The sequence below is a fragment of the Stenella coeruleoalba genome, assembly GCF_951394435.1.
Source record: "Stenella coeruleoalba genome assembly, chromosome: 1".
Classification (NCBI taxonomy): domain Eukaryota; kingdom Metazoa; phylum Chordata; class Mammalia; order Artiodactyla; family Delphinidae; genus Stenella; species Stenella coeruleoalba.
The window spans coordinates 112,187,813-112,206,384 of record NC_137169.1 but is presented as its reverse complement, the minus strand read 5'-3'; the positions used below and the strand labels follow the sequence as shown (position 1 = coordinate 112,206,384).

Genomic DNA, 18,572 nt, shown 5'->3' with positions numbered 1-18,572 from the left:
ACAACGTTTTTTAATCTTAAATTCATTTGGAAAAATACACCTGTCAGAATAAGCAAAGAAATGTAGGTGTATCCACTTGCCCTAACAGATATTAAAGTAGGTGTAAAATTATTGTTATAAAAGCATTACAGCGGGCTTCCCTGGTGGCGCAGTGGTTGAGAGTCCGCCTGCCGATGCAGGGGACGCGGGTTCGTGCCCCGGTCCGAGAAGATCCCACATGCCGCGGAGCGGCTGGGCCCGTGAGCCGTGGCCGCTGAGCCTGCGCGTCCGGAGCCTGTGCTGCGCAACGGGAGAGGCCACAACAGTGAGAGGCCCGCGTACCGCAAAAAAAAAAAAAGAAAAAAAAAAAGCATTACAGCAAAGGAAAAAGTAGACTCATGCAATAGAAAAGAATTCAGAAATATTATATATATAATTTCATATACGATAAAGGTGGCGTTTGTATGGAAGGGACATTTATTTATAAAATGCTGAAGGGAAAACACTATAAACTTGGCTTTTAAATGAATTTGTATTCTGTTAATCCTATCAGAATGTACTTATTTGAAAAATAGCATTGTATTTTATTTACTCAGTAGAGACTCCTTGCTGCTCCAAGATACCCTGCATGTTGGAAATCTCTGGCTTTCAGAATTAACTCAGATTGCATCCAAGGGCATTCCGGATCCCGCCCCACTCTCGGACAGTTCAACCGTTAAGTAGGGAGAAAGCCGGAAAACGGTGTTTCATAACCTACGCTGGATCATTTCTCCAGCCCTCACCCGCACGTTTAACTTCCGTTTCTTTCAAATACCTGCGTATAAGCTCCAAGTTGAGCACTATATCTTCTCCGCCTCTGCTTATTTTACAACCCTATTCCATGTATTTACCCGCAGGGCTACCCCGCCACATTGTAACTGCCAGAAAGGCAAGACCGCGGCTTGCTCGTCTTTATGTGCCCTGCTCTTAAAACAGCGCTAGGCGCATAGAAATGAAAAAAAAAAAGAGAGAGAAATTCTTCGAATGACCTTTGGGACGAATCGTTTCCTTTTTCCTAAACAGCTAACTGAAACGTGAAGTTCGAAAAACTCGTGGGAAAGCGTTCTCCCAAGCAAGAGGCTGGGACTCCACACGAACATGACTGAAAATTAAACAGGAAAACCTGTTTAATTCTCTGACTCATGCGTATTGTCTTCTAGGCTACCAACTTGCCCACAACAAAGATGGATTCTCCTTGTCCCAATTCCTCCTAAATACCAGATTTAGCAGCCATCTTTTGCAAGGGCAAGGCGCAAGCCGGAAGGTCACACCCTGTCTCACAGAACGCCAGACGCCTCGAAATCAACGAGAGTCCAATCGGAATAGACGTTTACACCGGAACCGCTTTTCCTCACGACCGGAAGAGGTTTTGCGTAAGGGCGTTGGGGCGGAAGTGACGGGAAGGTGGTAGCGGAGTAGTTGGCGGGTGGTTGATCAGAGCCGGTCGCCATGTCCGCGGGGAGCGCGACACATCCTGGAGCCGGCGGGTAAAGCTCCGCGGGAGAGGGCATCGCAGGGAGCATGGGGCGTAGGAGAGGCGGAGGGATCATGGGAAGCAGCGTATGGGTGGAGGGGCGCTTAGTTGGGAAGTGTACATATTGGAGGGCCGGACTCTTGAGAAGGGTGGTGAGCAGGCCCGGAGCCCCTGAAAAAGGCCAGCGGGGATCAGAGAGAGGAGGGAAGCACGGACTTCGGAAAGGACTAGACAAGGGGAAGGCGAAAACGAGGGCATATAGGACAGAGTGGAATCTTTTCATGGGGGCGACGGAATAGAAAGGAAGGAGACCCTGGGAAAATGTTGTAATAGTTTTCTATTTAAGGAGAGATGGTAATTTCAGCTCCTACAGGAGATTCGAAGTTGCAGAGGGAACATGATAGAGGGAAAATGGGATGCTAAGGCGTAGTAAGGGGAGAAAAATATAAATGAAAGCTTTGGTGGAGCCCAGTATTTTCCTTTTACTTCCGTAGGCGCCGCAGCAAATGGGACCAACCAGCTCCAGCCCCCCTTCTCTTTCTGCCACCAGCGACCCCAGGTGGGGAGGTTACCAGCGGTGGGGGAAGCCCGGGGGGCTCCACCGCTGCTCCCTCTGGAGCCTTGGATGCTGCTGCTGCTGTGGCTGCCAAGATCAATGCCATGCTTATGGCCAAAGGAAAGCTGAAACCAACTCAGAATGCTGCTGAGAAGGTATTTGAAGTTGAGGGGATTCTGCTAATTGCAATTTTAATGGGGGTTATTTTGTAATCTTGTAATTCTCAATAATTTGCATTTATGGAAGGAGAAAACAGCGATACAGTAATTTAAAGAGTACTTAGTTTTGGAACATATTTGATGATATCTTGTTATTTGTTTTTAGGAGACAGTTTTGATTGGGCTGATTACATTTATGGACCAAAAAGCTTGTTTTGTCTATGTTCACGTAGTTCAGCTTAAGTTCTGTATATTCATCTAAAGCAATGATGTGATATGTTTTTTGATAACATGCACATTTTCCCTGAAGTCAAAAGAGAAATTCAGGTAAATCATGTGAGCTTTAAAATGTCACGTCTAATTAGAAGCTGTAGATTCAAATTTCTAATGACTGCCTAACTGCCTAACTAAAGCGCAGTTAAACATAAACTAAAAATGAGTAATTTATATACGGGTTGTTTTGCTGTTTTCGTACAAATTGAGGAAATTATTTGGTCATTTTATAAAATCCCTGTTATTATTAGAATCTTACAACTAGAATGGATCTGAACTTTGAAGCCTTTAATTTACCTTGCCATAGAATGCAAGAATCTTCCTACAGGATAAATAGTACAGTTCCATTTGTATTGCTAGAATGCATGCTTTGCGCTTAAAAAATCCTTACAACAATTTTATGGAATGCAGTATCGTCACCACTTTATAGATAAGGAAAATTAGGCTCATGAATAGAAAGTAACTGTCCTAGATCTGTAAATGGTAGGCACAGATGTCTGACTTCAGAGTCACCTTGGACAGTTGGGTGTTTAGCTTTTGTTTGAAAGCCTCTGGAGTTGGAGAATTAAGTGTGTTCCAAGACAGCCCATTCCACTGTAGTTATACTTTGAAAAAAATTATTTTGGCTTAAATTAAAATTGCCTTCCATGGTACCTGGGAAGAGATGAGTTCTGTGTTTGAAAATGCAATTCATGTGAAGTGATGGATATGTTAATTAGTATGTTTGTGGTGATTATTTCACATTGTATACATATATCAAGACATAAAGTTGTACACTTTAAACGTATATTTTTGTCAGTTGTACCTCAGTAAAGCTGGGGGAAAAAAAGAAAGAAAATGCAATTCGTCGGCCTTCCAGTTTACCAGTAGATAACATCAACATCGTTTATCAGTAGGCACCTGTCTGGATGCTTTAATGTTCAAGTTCTGTGGATTTGGTGAAAACTTTTAGTGAATTGGAAGTTTGTTATTCATTGTATTTTTATGGTTTGAAAAGATCGTGTGAGTCAGTTTTCTCTTTCTAAGGTCTAGAAGGAAATACTAAAAGCACACTGACAGAATGGATACTTGAATGTTAAAATTCTTAATACAGATGTTAATCATTTAGACTCACTTTTTCTCTAAAAAGTAATCTCTAAAATGGTAATTGAACTCAACAGGAGGTAGCATGGTGCATAAATATTGGATTTAGAATCAGAATTCCTAGGTTTGAAACCCAGAATCCCCAGTTACTGGTTGTAAATTTTAAGATTTAGTTCCTTGGTCACGTTAGCCACATTTCAAGTGCTCGATAGACATGTGGGTAGTGGCACCCATATCAGACTGGCAAGTAGAAAACAGAAAGTTCTGTTGGACAACACTGATATGTACCTTTAAAGGTGGCCATAAGGATTCAGTGAGATAAGATGTGTAAATGCATTCTGAAAGGGGCTAAACAAATGAAAAGAGATATTGTTGAGTTTGTTTAGTTTGCCTCCACATTTAGAAAATGTACCTAATGAACAAATAAATAATCTGTATCTTACCTTCCTTGTGCTGTCCAGGGTAACTAAAGGTTGGGGAGGGCCATCTTGAGGTTAAAATTTTTTCAGATAACACTCAGATCCAGCTATCTGGAGTTGCCTATAGTTTATTTTATTATTATTTTTTTTGGCTGTGCTGCACAGCTTGTGGGATCTTAGTTCCCCAACCAGGGATTGAACCCGGGCCCTCACCAGTGAGAGCACGGAGTCCTAATCACTGGACCACCAGGGGATTCCCTGTAGTTTCTTTTTCTTTTTTTTTTAATTGAAGTATAGTTGATTTACAATGTTGTGCTAATTTCTGCTGTACAGCATTTTTTTTTCCATTTTATTATTTTTTATTGAAGCATAGTTGACTTACAATATTGTGGATTTGTCTGTAGTTTAAAGTGAGAGAAAACAGATCAGGTTTTAGGATCTTACTCGGCTTTTCATTCGTTCTCTTCTGTTCTTCCTTAATAGAGAGTAAAGGGATGTGAATTAGATACAATTTGAGGTCACTGTAAGGATGGAATTAGTTGAATTTGTTGTGTTGTGACTCTACCGTTGGCACAAAGGCAACTTCCCATTATACAAATGAGATGTATGAGTTGTTGGACTCATGTTGTGCATGGACTCTACCCTACCCTATATTTTACTACACGTGTAGCTATCTAACTGAGCAGTAAAGCATCATAACTTGGCCCTTTAATTTTCCTTTTGGAGATTGCAGCTTCTATTCCATAACGTTTCTGTAATTACATGGTCATAAAAATGCACACACGGCCAAGGTTACAGAGAAATCTGATGATGGCCTTCAAGTAAATTGACTGTACTTGATGTTATTTTTGTGAGGTTTTGTTTGCTTTTTATTTCATTTATGAAGAATGACCAAGGAGTATTTCCAGGTGTGTTTGCAGGCAGGCAAGGGAACAGTAAGGAGGTGATGGCACTTGGGCAAGGGTAGTTTCAAATTGGACAACAAAGAGATATTTATTTCATCATATAAACTTTTTAATCTAATTTCTCTTTTTGTAGCTTCAAGCCCCTGGCAAAGGCCTAACTAGTAATAAAAGCAAGGATGACCTGGTGGTGGCTGAAGTGGAGATCAATGATGTGCCTCTCACGTGTAGGAACTTGCTGACCCGAGGACAGACTCAAGATGAGGTGTGGAGATGTCGGGCCTCTTTGGGGAAGGTGGTGGGTGGATGTAGTTTCGGGAAAACAAGGCCTTTAAACACAAACAGGAGTCAGATTTTTATTAGTGGATTTGGGTCGTCGTCTGCGAAGTCAGGATTGGGTTTAACTGTGGAAGAACTTCTTAGTGAAGTTAAGGAAACAGATATGGGTGAATTCCTTGAGTTAGTTTGAGTACAAAACAATGGAATCAAAGTTTCAGATAATAGGAGAGAACTTATTCCTGCCTATTGGTGGAGTGAATTAATGGGGAAAATCTATCCTGCTACCTGTCATTGAACTCAGTTGCCACATCATCTTTTTAATAGAATGTTTCCTTTTTAGATCAGCCGACTTAGTGGGGCTGCAGTGTCAACTCGAGGGAGGTTCATGACAACTGAGGAGAAGGCCAAAGTAGGACCAGGGTGTGTATGCATATCCTGTACTTTGGGGAAAGGTTGGACATAGGACTCACATTAGCTTCATATTTTTCATTCGTAGGGAATATGTGTATATGTTTGGTTAGTAGCTGTACACACACACGCGCTTTATAGCAAAATTTGGGACGTCTCAAACAGATGTTAAGTGTTAGCAGCTATTTTCTTTCCTCTTGCTCTTTGGTTTTTTACTTCACAATTAATGGTTTTATTGGAGGAAATAAGTTACAGTAAAGTGTAAAAGAAGATAATAATTGTTAACGTTTAATGTATACGTTTCTAAACTTTTTCCCTATGGAAATATTTCCCCCAACAAATGGGTTCCTACTTTGCCATAATCTCCCTTTTAGAAAAATCCTTTTATCAAATTCCTTATTGCCTCTATGATGATTATACGTTGTAGGTTATCCATGTAAAGGTTTCATCTCAGTTTAGTTTCGTTACTTCCATTATTCAGTTTTTGAGGGCAGGTATTCAGGCAGTGCAACATTTTTCACATTGGTTTAAACTAAATATAATTAGGAGGCAAAATTTGCTCCCCACCCCAAACAAGACTATATTTTAACTTTGCATATGGAGGGTTGCTGTTTTGAACTTTTTTGTCTTTAAACACGGTTATATTTTACCTACTGCTTTTTATTAACTCTATGGTTAGTGATCACTTTCTTCGTTATTATAATCACAATCTGAATCTAAGCCACTTTATGTTTAGAATCTAAAGAGTCTTCTCAGTTGGGTGTGGGCCTTTATTTTAATTTTATTTATTTATTGTATAAATTGATTGATTGATTGGCTGTGTTGGGTCTTTGTTGCTGCGCATGGGCTTTCTCTAGTTGCGGTGAGCGGGGGGCTACTCTTCATTGTGGTGCATGGGCTTCTCATTGTGGTGGCTTCTTTTGTTGCGGAGCACGGGCTCTAGGCGCACAGGCCTCAGTAGTTGTGGCACGCGGGCTCAGTAGTTGTGGCTCGCGGGCTCTAGAACACAGGCTCAGTGGTGCATGGGCTTAGTTGCTCTGTGGCATGTGAGATCTTCCTGGACCAGGGCTCGAACCTATGTCCCCTGCATTGGCAGGCATATTCTTAACCACTGTGCCATCAGGGAAGTCCCGGGTGCGAGCTTTTAAAGAAATGTATCTATATGCCACCATCACTCTTGTCTCATTAGTTTGGATAGCCAAGAGCGCGTTTGTCTGTAACTTATTAGACAGCCAACAAAAAAGAATTGTCTTCTCAAACATTGGGTTATCCAGTTGACTGGAGGCTAATGTTCATGAGCCCATAAGAGCATATTTGATCCCTGTGTGGGCCCATTAACTTTAAGCAACCAACAAAGTTTATTCATTCCCCAGCTGTAAAACCATGTTCTTAGAAATTAACTAGCAACAGCCATTTTCGTGTATATAGTCTCTTTTACTTACTTGGAAACTTTGTGAAACATTACAAATTAGATTTGGTGACCCATTTGGCTCCTTTGTTTGTGACCAGTTTGGGATCATCATTTTATATTTCTCTTTATAGGGATCGTCCATTATATCTTCATGTTCAGGGCCAGACACGGGAATTAGTGGACAGTAAGTAATGTTTTTGGCTCACCTACTGTTTTTTGTTAAGGGCAAAGTATTATATGTAATAAGTTGGCAAACTATTTGTTCCTGATGGCTGTTCTAACTCTTCTTTATGAACTAGTCATGAATGTGCTTGGGGAATCTATAAAACGGATTAAAACATGTGTAGTTGAGCATTGGCCTGTGTTTACCATTGGATACTAGTCAGTTCGTTCATTTCTTTAGTATAGTATCTTACTATCTGTGTTTTTCCCTAGGAGCTGTAAACCGAATCAAAGAAATTATTACCAATGGGGTGGTCAAAGCTGCAACAGGGACAAGTCCAACTTTTAACGGTGCAACAGTCACTGTCTATCACCAGCCAGCGCCCATTGCACAGCTGTCTCCAGCTGTTAGCCAGAAGCCTCCCTTCCAGTCAGGGGTATGTTTTGTGGAGAGATCATTAACAGCGTTATCATTTCTGTAAAAATGATACATGCCAAATACTACAGAAAGTATGAAGAAAAACCTGAAATTCCAATCTGAAAGTTACCACCGTTGATATCCTATTAATGGACCATTTAGGTTTCTGAGGGGTAGTGAACTTCTGAACACACATCTCTTTATACTGACACATTCTAGAAAAGGGATTGATAGATCAAAGAGTACACACGCTGTACATTTTGAAGTTAGTGGTTTGATTTAAATTTGTAAACTTGATGGCAACTGGAGGACTAAGAAGGCTGAGTCTGATGAAGCAAGACTCTGCTGATACAATCCTCCTAGAAAAAAAGGGTTGGAGAGAGCAGCCCTTATTGGAGAACATCCCAGGGCTGACTGTACTACCCAACATTTTAGTCCAGTTTTACAGTAGACTGTCTTTGCTGTTTCTTGTTAACTTACATCAGTTGGGGTAAATAGGTATGCTTACTCAGTATTGAATCTTGGGTTTTCACCTCTTAAATAGATTTCACTGAACAGAGTAAGGTGTTAATGTTGTAGGAATATCCGTGGAATATGTAGTTTGCATTTAAATTAAGCTACTTGATAGGGTTTATTTTTTAGACTCATGGTAGAAATTATAGGGGGGTGTTTATCCTGGAAGTGATTGAAAGTATCTGGAGGATTAAAGTATTTTGCATAATAATTTTCAAGATTAGGTTTTAATTATGTATTCTCTGTTTAATTTGAGGTATTCTATTCTTCTACAGATGCATTATGTTCAAGATAAATTATTCGTGGGTCTAGAACATGCTGTGCCCACTTTTAACGTCAAGGAGAAAGTGGAAGGTCCAGGCTGCTCCTATTTGCAGCACATTCAGATTGAAACGGGTGCCAAAGTCTTCCTGCGAGGGAAAGGTTCAGGCTGCATTGAGCCAGCATCTGGCCGAGAAGCTTTTGAACCTATGTACATTTACATCAGGTATGGATGGATGGGACTGAAGATATTTGGATACTTGTCAGCTGATCAGTACAGGCAGGAATGATTCAAAAGGAGCAAGAGAAAATGGGCTTAATAAGTAATAACATAAGGAACTTAAGTAAATATAGCAGTAATCACTTTGTAATTAGTTAATAAAAACTGAATTAAGAGGTGGAATTGGTTTTTTTAGTATTCAAATCCTTGGGTTTTATAAGGGTCTGTGATCATAAAATGAGCTGTGATAAGCCTAAAATAACTTTCATTTAAACCTATGAGAGTATTAATACATCTTATAGTAATTTTAATGACCTTCAAATATCTTTTCTTTATATCAAGAAGTACCATAACTCAGAGAAGGAGACCAATAACGTTTGGGTAACGATATTAGGTATATCTTGAAGGGCTTAAATGACTTAATTTTTGTGTTCCTATTTCGTGATTTTCAGAAACTTAGATTTGTGCTATATTGAATATATTACATTTATAAAACAGCATACAAAGTGGAAGCAGAATTCTGTATCTTTTCTCTTTCTCCCCTTCAAATTTCTTGGTTCTTATGTCTTTGCAGTCATCCCAAACCAGAAGGCCTGGCTGCTGCCAAGAAGCTCTGTGAGAATCTCTTGCAAACAGTGAGTTGTATTTATCTGTCTGAAACTCATCTAGGAGATCTACTGCCATTTTGGACTGTGTGTCTTAGCTGTTTTTCTACCTGTATTAGTTTCTTAGGCCTGCCATATCAAATTACCACAAACTGGGTGACTTAAAACAACAGATGTTTATTCTCTCGTAGTTCAGGAAGCCAGAAGTCCAAAATCAAGATGTGGGCAGGGTGGTTCCTTCTGAATGCTCTGAGGGAGAATCCATCCCATTCCTCTCTGCTAGCTTCTTATGATTACCTGCAGTCCTTGGCATTCTTAGCCTTGTGTCAGCATAACTCTGCCTCCATCTTCACCTGGCCTTCTTCCCTGTATCTCTGTGTCTATCTCTTCTTGTAAGGATAACTGTCATTGGTTTTAGGGCCCACCCTAATCCAGTGTGACTGCATCTTAATGATCTCCATCTGCAAAACCTTGTTTCCAATTGAGGTCATATTCCAAGGTTCTGGGCAGACAAGAATTTGGTGGTGGTTGGGAACAACACTATCCAAACCTCTACATTATTCTGGCAACTAATATTCTCTATAAGGAAGTCAAACTCCCCTAGCCAGGGTCACAGTTGGCTTGCATTTCTTCTTCAGGAGCTATTTCAGTATGAAATTTCTAGTATATAGAGTCATAAAATCTCATTGTTGTCAGTTATTTAAATACTACTATTAATCCCAGTCAAGTTGTTTATGATGCACATTCCAAATTTAATAGTAGCTTTAGCTAAAGTAAGGGTGGAGCTATAATAATTTAAAACCAATTAGCAATTCCTTTGGGATAATTGGTTTAATTATCCATTCTTTTTATTCTATAATCAAATAACCAGAAGTTAAACCATAGGGCTGTTTTTATAGCATCTAAAGGAAATCAGCTTTGGTGGTTGAATATGTTCAACCTTGTGTTATTTGGTTAAGGTATTTGGTGTTAATCTTTTTGGGAAGAAGCTATTGTTTTCTTTGCTTTTGTGGGGTGACCTGATTTACCACCCTTGTACCATATAACTTCCTTGACCATTCCCCTTCTTTTTCTTTGTTGCCACTTGAAGTTGGACTTAGATGCTTATAATAAAGAACTGGACAGGGGAAGTACTAAACCTTCATTAAACCATGAGCTCCTTGAGGGCAAATTACCCAGTTAATAAAAGAATGAATGACTTCTCTACAGTTATACAGACAACTTAGAAATTTCCTGACTGCTTAGTTTCTGTGGCTCTCTGAATGATTTCGTACCCCAGAATTGGGTCAGTTTGTGGGAGGGGGGGAGTTAGGATGCTCCTGATGTCCATGCCCCTGGTTCCCAAAACCTGGCCTAGTAATTTATAGGTGTGCCTTATTAAAATTTAGATTAAAGAAGTCTAAATTTGATTGAAACATCAGTGGAAATGTTTTAATTCCTAATTGCTTTGATCTTAGAATTATATATCCTTATACATACTCAGTGAATTGGGTCTGTTCCGTATTGATTTGTTTTCCCTTCACTTTCAGGTTCATGCTGAATACTCTAGATTTGTGAATCAGATTAATACTGCTGTACCTTTACCAGGTGTGTATGTCTTGAAGTGTTCAACTAAAAAATATTTTGCTAGTGATATTGATGTATAAAATATGATACTTGAGGCTAGATTAACTGTGCCAGGGCACTAATAATGTTCCCTTTAACTTAGGGTAATTTGGAAAGCCATTTGTGCCTCAGTAGTTTTCTTCCCTAGAGATTAAGTTTAATATTCAGCGAAAATGTCTCATTCTGCTGCAGCTGATTAAACACTTTTTTTCTTCCCCCTCAGGCTATACACAACCCTCTGCTATAAGTAGTGTCCCTCCTCAGCCACCATATTATCCATCCAATGGCTATCAGTCTGGTTACCCTGTTGTTCCCCCTCCTCAGCAGCCAGTTCAACCTCCCTACGGAGTACCAAGCATAGTGCCACCAGCTGTTTCTTTGGCACCTGGAGTCTTGCCAGCATTACCTACTGGAGTTCCACCTGTGCCAACACAATACCCGATAACACAAGTGCAGCCTCCAGCTAGCACTGGACAGGTAGGATGCCAGGATATGATACATTAGACCGTTGAATTAGGAAAAATTGGGGCAGGGAACGGGTGGAAAGCTGGTGGTATTATTTAGAAGTAATATGGAATGTGACGTATTTTTTTTACCTATTGTCTTTTTCCTGTGTTCCTACCACCAAATTACCTGAATACTTTGGAGTAGTGTGTACATGTGTGTATTCATCCTAAAGTTTGCAGTCAGTTTCATAACTCTTGCCACCAAATACAACTTTAGAGCAAGAGATGCCAAGCTTTCTATGAAGGGCTGGATGGTAAATATTTTAGGCTTTGTGGACCATACAGTCTCTGTCATAACTACTGCACTCTTGTTGCTGTAGTGCAAAAGCTGCCGCAGACAATACCAAATGAATGAGCATGGTTGGGTTCCAGTAAAACTTGATTTACAAAAATAGGTAGGCCAGAACCATAGTTTGCCTGTCCCTGGCCTTGCAGTGTTAGGAAAGTTCTCATGGAGAAAGGCTGGCGTACTGCACTCATCTAAATGATTGGAACTGATTTACTAATCTTAGAAGAAATATTATACCATATACAAGTATTCCTAGGCCAAGAGATAATGTACTTTCCAAACTCAAGGATTATAAATGCTGGTATATATTTCTGAAGCTAGGTAAGAAACTAGAATTTTAGGGAAAAAGTCAGTAGCCAGCTCATCTAGATTATGTACAGTCCTTCTTAAAGGCAGGGGAGAGACTAATGGAAGCATGGTAATGGATTTATGGCGGGTCCTCTGTGGGCCTCTCATAGTGTACCCATGCCAGAGTAAATTGCAGCCTCGAACCATTGCCCAGCCTCCTTACCAGTGGGCTGTGAGCACTGAAGGGGGTTGTACAGTGTGAAACCAAAGATGGGCTTCCGAACTCACTTCTGTTTGTGGTCCCCTAGTCATAATTATTTTATGACTTTTATATTTAGGCATAGCTATAGTTCTGCAGCTTTGAGCCACATCCTTTTGTAATTAGGAAGCAGTATGACGAAGTGGGTAAGAGTTGGGGTTTAGAGATAGACTTGCAGGGTCCGTGATGCTTCCCCATTTTTGAGCTATGTGATCTTGGGTTAGAACTTAGTCTATCCAGGCTTTGGTTTTCCTTATATGCAAAATGGACATAATGATCATATCTCGAAGAGTTGCAAGGGTTAAGTAAGCAGTCAATAAATATTAGCTGTTACTAATGAGAGTTTTTGTTTTAGAAGTGCTTGTTTTCTCTAATATATCTATCTTTTCCTTTTGGGAACAACCTCTTAAAACATTAGACTTGCTCTTGACATAACAGCTTACCCATGGAAGTGATAGATGAAGTTGCCTTTGCCACAAGCATTAGCAGCATTTATGATCCAGAAAGAGCTAATCACATTGATTAAAGGGCTTTAAATAAGAGAATGTTCTTGTTTGAGAACTTCTGAACTAAGTAAGTGGCTGGAGTATCTATTGTTTGTTAATGATCATGTTTGCTCCTAATGGCCAAAAATGTGCATCAGGTTTTTCCTGAGAGTTCAAAGCGCTATTGAGTTTGTCAGTTTCATGTTTTCCTACCATGAAGGTAGGAAGACTAGGTGATACTGTTACCACATTATACATGAAGGAAACTTAGGACCAGAAGATGAAGGATTCATATGAAATATACTGATCATTAAAGTATATTTTAATCATCCTTTAGTTACTTGTTAGTTGGACATTCTCACACTTTTTTCCTCCTTGGTTTGTTTTGGTCCCAGAGTCCGATGAGTGGGCCTTTTATTCCTGCTGCTCCTGTCAAAACTGCCTTGCCTGCTGGCCCCCCGCCCCCGCCCCCACTCCCAAGTCAACCTCAGGCACAGAAGAGGCGATTCACAGAGGAACTACCAGATGAACGAGAATCTGGACTTCTTGGATACCAGGTTAAATAAAATATCCTGTCTTACTTTCCTCATCTTATCTTACTGTATTCTCCCTTTAAAGAAAGATAAATTCACATCTGTATCCACTGTCCTCCCAGTACTGGGATTTCTGCTTTCTGGAATCCATTTAGATTAGGTGTTTATCCTTGGGGATTAATTTAAAGCAAGAGTGATTCCCTTTGGGTGGGTTTTGTCTTTGGGGTCAGTGTGATAAGAGAGTACAAAGCTCTCCGCCTAGAGAGAAGTCTCCTATGACTAGCATCTGGAAGTTCTGTAGAATTCTGCACTTCCTCTTTATACAGCAGACTCTTGAAAGCCTCTGATAGCTTGTAGTGAAATGTGTAGGGAAGAACTGTTATTCTACCAGTATATGGTTTGTATTTAAAACCTTGGCTTTCAACTTAGTGTTCTCTTTTTCCCTCCTAAAAAAGAGGATGATGTCTTTCTCCAATTCCTACACCCCTAAAATAGATAGCCAGAAATGCAGTGATTCTGTGCATGTACGTAGTCATTCACTAATGAGTTTTTTTAAGATTATTAAAATATATAATTTCGGTGCAATTTTGTTTTATCAGGAGAAGCACCTTTTTGCCAGAATCCTTGAAGCATTCTTTGAAACAAACTTTGGAGCATTTTTGTAGTTTATAACTAGATTTATACAAACCAGTTAAGTCATAGGTAGTTGAAAACACAGACATAGCATAGTGAGTCACAACATCCCTAACCAAGTCCTACAGAGAAAAATAACAGTCTCTACTCAAACTATAGTTACACTCCAAATGCCAAAGAACTATGTAGTGCAGCTTACTGCAATTTATCAGAAAGATGAAGCACTTGACAGTTACATTAAGGAGCTAAAGTCAATACAGCAGTTGTAGATTTGCTAATGCCACTGTATTTTTCTGCTCATAGCATGGACCCATTCATATGACTAATTTAGGTACAGGCTTCTCCGGTCAGAATGAGATTGAAGGTGCAGGATCGAAGCCGGCAAGTTCCTCAGGCAAAGAGCGAGAGAGGGACAGGTAGGTTGGTTGTAACATAATTATATATGAATACATTCAGATGTCATTTTTTTGTACTATTAATGTGCATAATGATTGTTGCTATGAGCTTCCATGTTCTGAAACTGGAATGAAATCATTTGGATCAAAGAGGCTCCTGTTTGTTGTAATTGATGCAGTAATGGAAAATATGATATCCCTTACACAGTCTTAGAAGCAGTTATACTCAGCCTTGAATAATTCAGTATTTGATTATTCACCTATCTTCCTTTACTTTTATTGTCTGAGTCTTAGACACTTTCCTAAGGACAGACAGTAAAAGAAGTGTTACACCATTTTTGCTACTTAGAATCATAGAATATCACTGATGCAGGTGCTTGGATGGGAGTCCAGCCTGCCATCCAGTGCTTGAATTCTCCTTTCCTATATTATGTTAGCCTTCATAAGATGGAGCTGACTTATCACAACAGTTCATTCTGTCTTATTCATTCATTCTGTTATATCTATTTTTTTTCATTTCTTAAGTGAGAATATCATACTTTAATTCTTGGTGCATCATTTTATAAACTGCCTAGAAATATGTAACGTGACCGGCAAATTCCCTTAATGGACAGACCATGTTTTACATGTAATTGAAAGTATACAAAGACATATCCATACAAATCAAACAGTTAACACAATTACTTTCAGGTCATGACAGAGATAATTTGCATTGGAAAGATCTCATTTTTTTTTCTTCTTTATTTTGACTTTTTTGTTTTTTGAAGTGTAGTTGATTTACAATGTTGTGTTAATTTTCAGGTGTACAGCAAAGTGATTCAGTTGTGTATACCTACATACCTATTTTTTTTTTCAGATTCTTTTTCCTTATAGGTTATTACATAATATTAAATATAGTTCTCTGTTGTATCTATTTCATTCATATAATTCATTCTATTATATCCTTATAATCTTACTTTTTTTTTTTTTTTTTGGCCGCACTGCTCAGCTTGCGGGATCTTAGTTCCCTGACTAGGGATGGAACCCGGGCCCCTGGCAGTGGAAGTGTGGAGTCCTAACCACTGGACTGCCAGGGAATTTCCTAATCTTACAACTTGATAACAGCTTGAAGAGTAGGGGAGTCAGGTGGAAAGGGTTGAAGTTAATAGTTAAACTGAACTTGAAAGATTACCTGCAGACTATATTGTCATTCTACTTCTTATCTACTGGAGATGTTGAAATTGTTTGAATTTGTCTGAAAAATTATTTAACTTTTTCTTTTAACAGGCAGTTGATGCCTCCACCAGCCTTTCCAGTGACTGGAATAAAAACAGAATCTGATGAAAGGAATGGGTCTGGGACTTTAACAGGGAGTCATGGTGAGTAAGGTGTAGCTGGGGGAGCAAGGGAATGGCTAAGACTGGTCTTAAACTATTGGTTTTCTAACCTGATGTTCATTCAGGTGTGACTCATTCAGATGTTTAATCCAACCTCTGTAATCTACTGGCTAATGAGAATACTTTTTTTTTTTATTTATAAGGACAGCATATAGTTACACAGCCTTTTATTTTCAACCGACGTGTGTCTAGAAAAGAGTCAGTCGACTTATATTTTATACATAGCATCAGTGACATTAAAACCCTAGGAAAAAGTAATGATTGGTAGGTCATTTCAAAATTTTGTTGCCTTTGTTGTTTTGAATACCTGGAGATAATCTGATACAGACTTAAAGATTTTTCTTTGTGTTGGGAGCTGAGCCACATCTCCCCTTATAACTCTATTTATTGGTTGGGAATGGTCAGCCAGTGGCTGTTTTTAAAAATGTTGCTTCTTAGTATCCCAGAACTCTAAATCCTGGAGAGGTCCATAAATGGGATTATTTTTGTTCTTTGCCTGTAGTCATAATAAAAATGAACAGAAGAAAATACATTTTTTTTCTTTTCTTCTTTTCTTTTAACTCTTTAAAAGGTGAAATATCAGCCTCCAGAGACTCACTTGCTAACTTTCCTTTTTTTTTCTTTTTTCTTTCTTTTTTTTTTTTTTTTTGTGTGTGTGTGTGTGTGTTTCTTTTTTCTTTCTCTGCTTTCTTACATGGTTCTGGTGGATTCACATTTGCTGATGCTGGTGCTGTTTTTCGTGTGATCTTCAACGTTTTTGGGTGACCGTTGACCCTGTGACCTCAAAATGGTGTCCAATTAACCACTTACAATTAACATCTTTTTTTTAATTAACGAATTTATGGTATTATCTTTTTTTTTTTTTTTTTTCTTGGCGGGGAATGGGGTTGGGGTTGTTTTTCTCTCTTCTAGATTATCCAGTCAAGAAGATGAAAACTACAGAGAAGGGATTTGGCTTGGTGGCTTATGCTGCAGATTCATCTGACGAAGAGGAGGAACACGGAGGTCATAAAAATGCAAGTAGTTTTCCACAGGGCTGGAGTTTGGGATATCAGTACCCTTCATCACAACCACGAGCTAAACAACAGATGCCATTCTGGATGGCTCCATAGGCAACAGTGGAGCAGAGTTTTGAGCCTTGGTGACTCTTTAGCAATAATGCATGCATTTGATTTAACAAGACTCTGGGGCCTGTACTGGGAACCATCTTGGACCTTTGCAGAAGTCAGAGATGAGTGTCCCCTTTCTTAAAGGGGTTGCATTCTTTTTAAAACATCCTTATTTCTGCCGTGGCATAGCATCTGTTAAAATTTACTTAGAATCACAAATTTGTCTCAGAAGCTTTTTAACAGTTGGTGAAATGTGCTTGTTCAACAGGGTCATTCCAGTATACCCTTTACCTGGTCCAGCCTTTTCCAAATGAATAGCCCCTATTCTGACGTAAAGCAAGTTTTATTTGTATTTTACTACTGTTTTGTGAATTTTGATAATAACTGGTTACATACAAAGCCTTACTATTTATTAGTGGGGAAATGATTTTAAGACCATCCATCCTTTCAGTACTTAAATCTAAGAACCTCTTCATCCCTGTTTCATTTTTGGATTCTTTGTTTTGGAAAATGTGGTTTTACTAATTTAAAACTGTTGGATATAGCTGGATCCTGGGATAGTGAAGGTTTTTTTTTCCATTGGGATGATCCAAAGCTGGCACCTTCAGGCATTCTTGTCTCAGATAGCCGTTGCTGTTTTTATTGCCCGTCTAAGCTCATTGTCTTCAGCTGGGTCAGAGGCAACTACTTGATCAAAAGCTGGTCAGAACTCATCACAGAAATGAAACCCAGTGGTCTGTCTCTCTCAGAACTGGTTGCAGCTAAAATAGAGAGATTTGACTGCTTGCAATAGAATGGTGGACTTAGTGACTGAAATTGCAACTTGTCCTTTTTCTTGGCATTACAGGTTTTGCCAAAAGAACTTTTTTGTATCAAATATTGATGTGTGAAAGTGAAGGAGCTAGTCTGCTGAACCAGGAGTAGTTTGAGATACCGAACTGTCATTTTTGCACATTTGAATACTTTGCAGGCTGGCTTTGTATAAACGTATCCTCTGGTTTCCTATATGTTGTAAATATTTAGACCATAATTTCATTATAAATAAATGTATAAATATTCTGCTTGTGGTTTCTCTGTTCTTTCTTCTACAACCCATCCATACGCTAAAATTCATAAACTTTTTTACGCATAGCATAATGATATCATAGCCCCATCAGAAAAATACATACGTGGACCCAAAAGTTTGCATGTAGTTCCAAGAGTTTTATGACTTTCCAAAGTAAACCCTTGAAAGTCAAAATGAAAATGTAAAGGATTTTTGTGATGGATGTTTTCCACTTTGATATCCTAGCCCCCCCTTTATTGAACATGGTTTGTAAAGGGACTGAGTGAAGGAAATATTTTTAAAGGAAATACAAGTTATTCTTGGGAAAACATGCTTAAAAAGGAAGAAGGGTGAGCAGAAGTTGCAACAGAAAAACTTCCCTGTGTGAAGTTCCTTCTGGTATTTATGTGTGCTACCTAGAGGTGAATATAGTTGATAGTGCCTTCATTTATTGCTGTATTTAATTTAAGGACCCCTGAAAACTCTTGAATTATCATTTCCTGCCGGAGGGTAGTATCAATACATTTGTTAAAAACAAAACCAAAAACACCCTAATTTTTAAATATCTTTCGTTTACATTTGTTTAAAATATGTGCAGAAATCTGATTAGTCTAACTAGAACTTTATCTTTGAGACCTGATTCTGTTTTTAAGAGCCCAAGTCATTGTCCTTGTCCCTTTGGGGAAATTTGGTTTTTCTGCTGTTAAGCCTTAAACTTGATCTTGGTCCTGTTTTGGGGGAGGATTTGGTGGGTTCCCGTTTCCTGTTTCCACATTCATTTGGCCAAATTTTTTTTTTTTTAATCTTCAACAGTACTGGGTAAGTTGTTATTCTAGAGGCCCCTTGTGTGTCGCTTATCACATACTTATTTGACTTTTGTGTTAATAAT

General features: G+C 39.0%; 1 protein-coding gene across 3 annotated transcripts; it reads left to right on the top strand.

Annotated features, from left to right (window-relative positions):
- Positions 1-269: 269 nt before the first annotated feature.
- On the top strand, positions 270-18,311 carry KHDC4 (KH domain containing 4, pre-mRNA splicing factor). 3 transcript variants are annotated; one of them, XR_013824257.1, is made up of 14 exons: positions 270-1,505; positions 1,987-2,203; positions 5,020-5,148; positions 5,503-5,582; positions 7,113-7,165; positions 7,417-7,580; positions 8,350-8,561; positions 9,130-9,190; positions 10,690-10,747; positions 10,989-11,242; positions 12,988-13,149; positions 14,090-14,174; positions 15,420-15,511; positions 16,442-16,492. XR_013824257.1 is itself a non-coding variant. In XM_079899956.1 (14 exons), exons 1-14 carry the CDS (start codon positions 1,468-1,470, stop codon positions 16,639-16,641), a joined length of 1,833 nt encoding a protein of 610 aa, XP_079756082.1. In that variant the 5' UTR covers positions 270-1,467; the 3' UTR covers positions 16,642-18,311. The 3 variants fall into 3 exon arrangements, 2 of the variants coding, with proteins under 2 accessions (XP_079756082.1, XP_079756083.1); XM_079899956.1 differs by having other exon boundaries at positions 14,062-14,174; positions 16,442-18,311; XM_079899957.1 differs by having other exon boundaries at positions 15,420-16,581.
- The last annotated feature ends 261 nt before the right edge of the window (positions 18,312-18,572 follow it).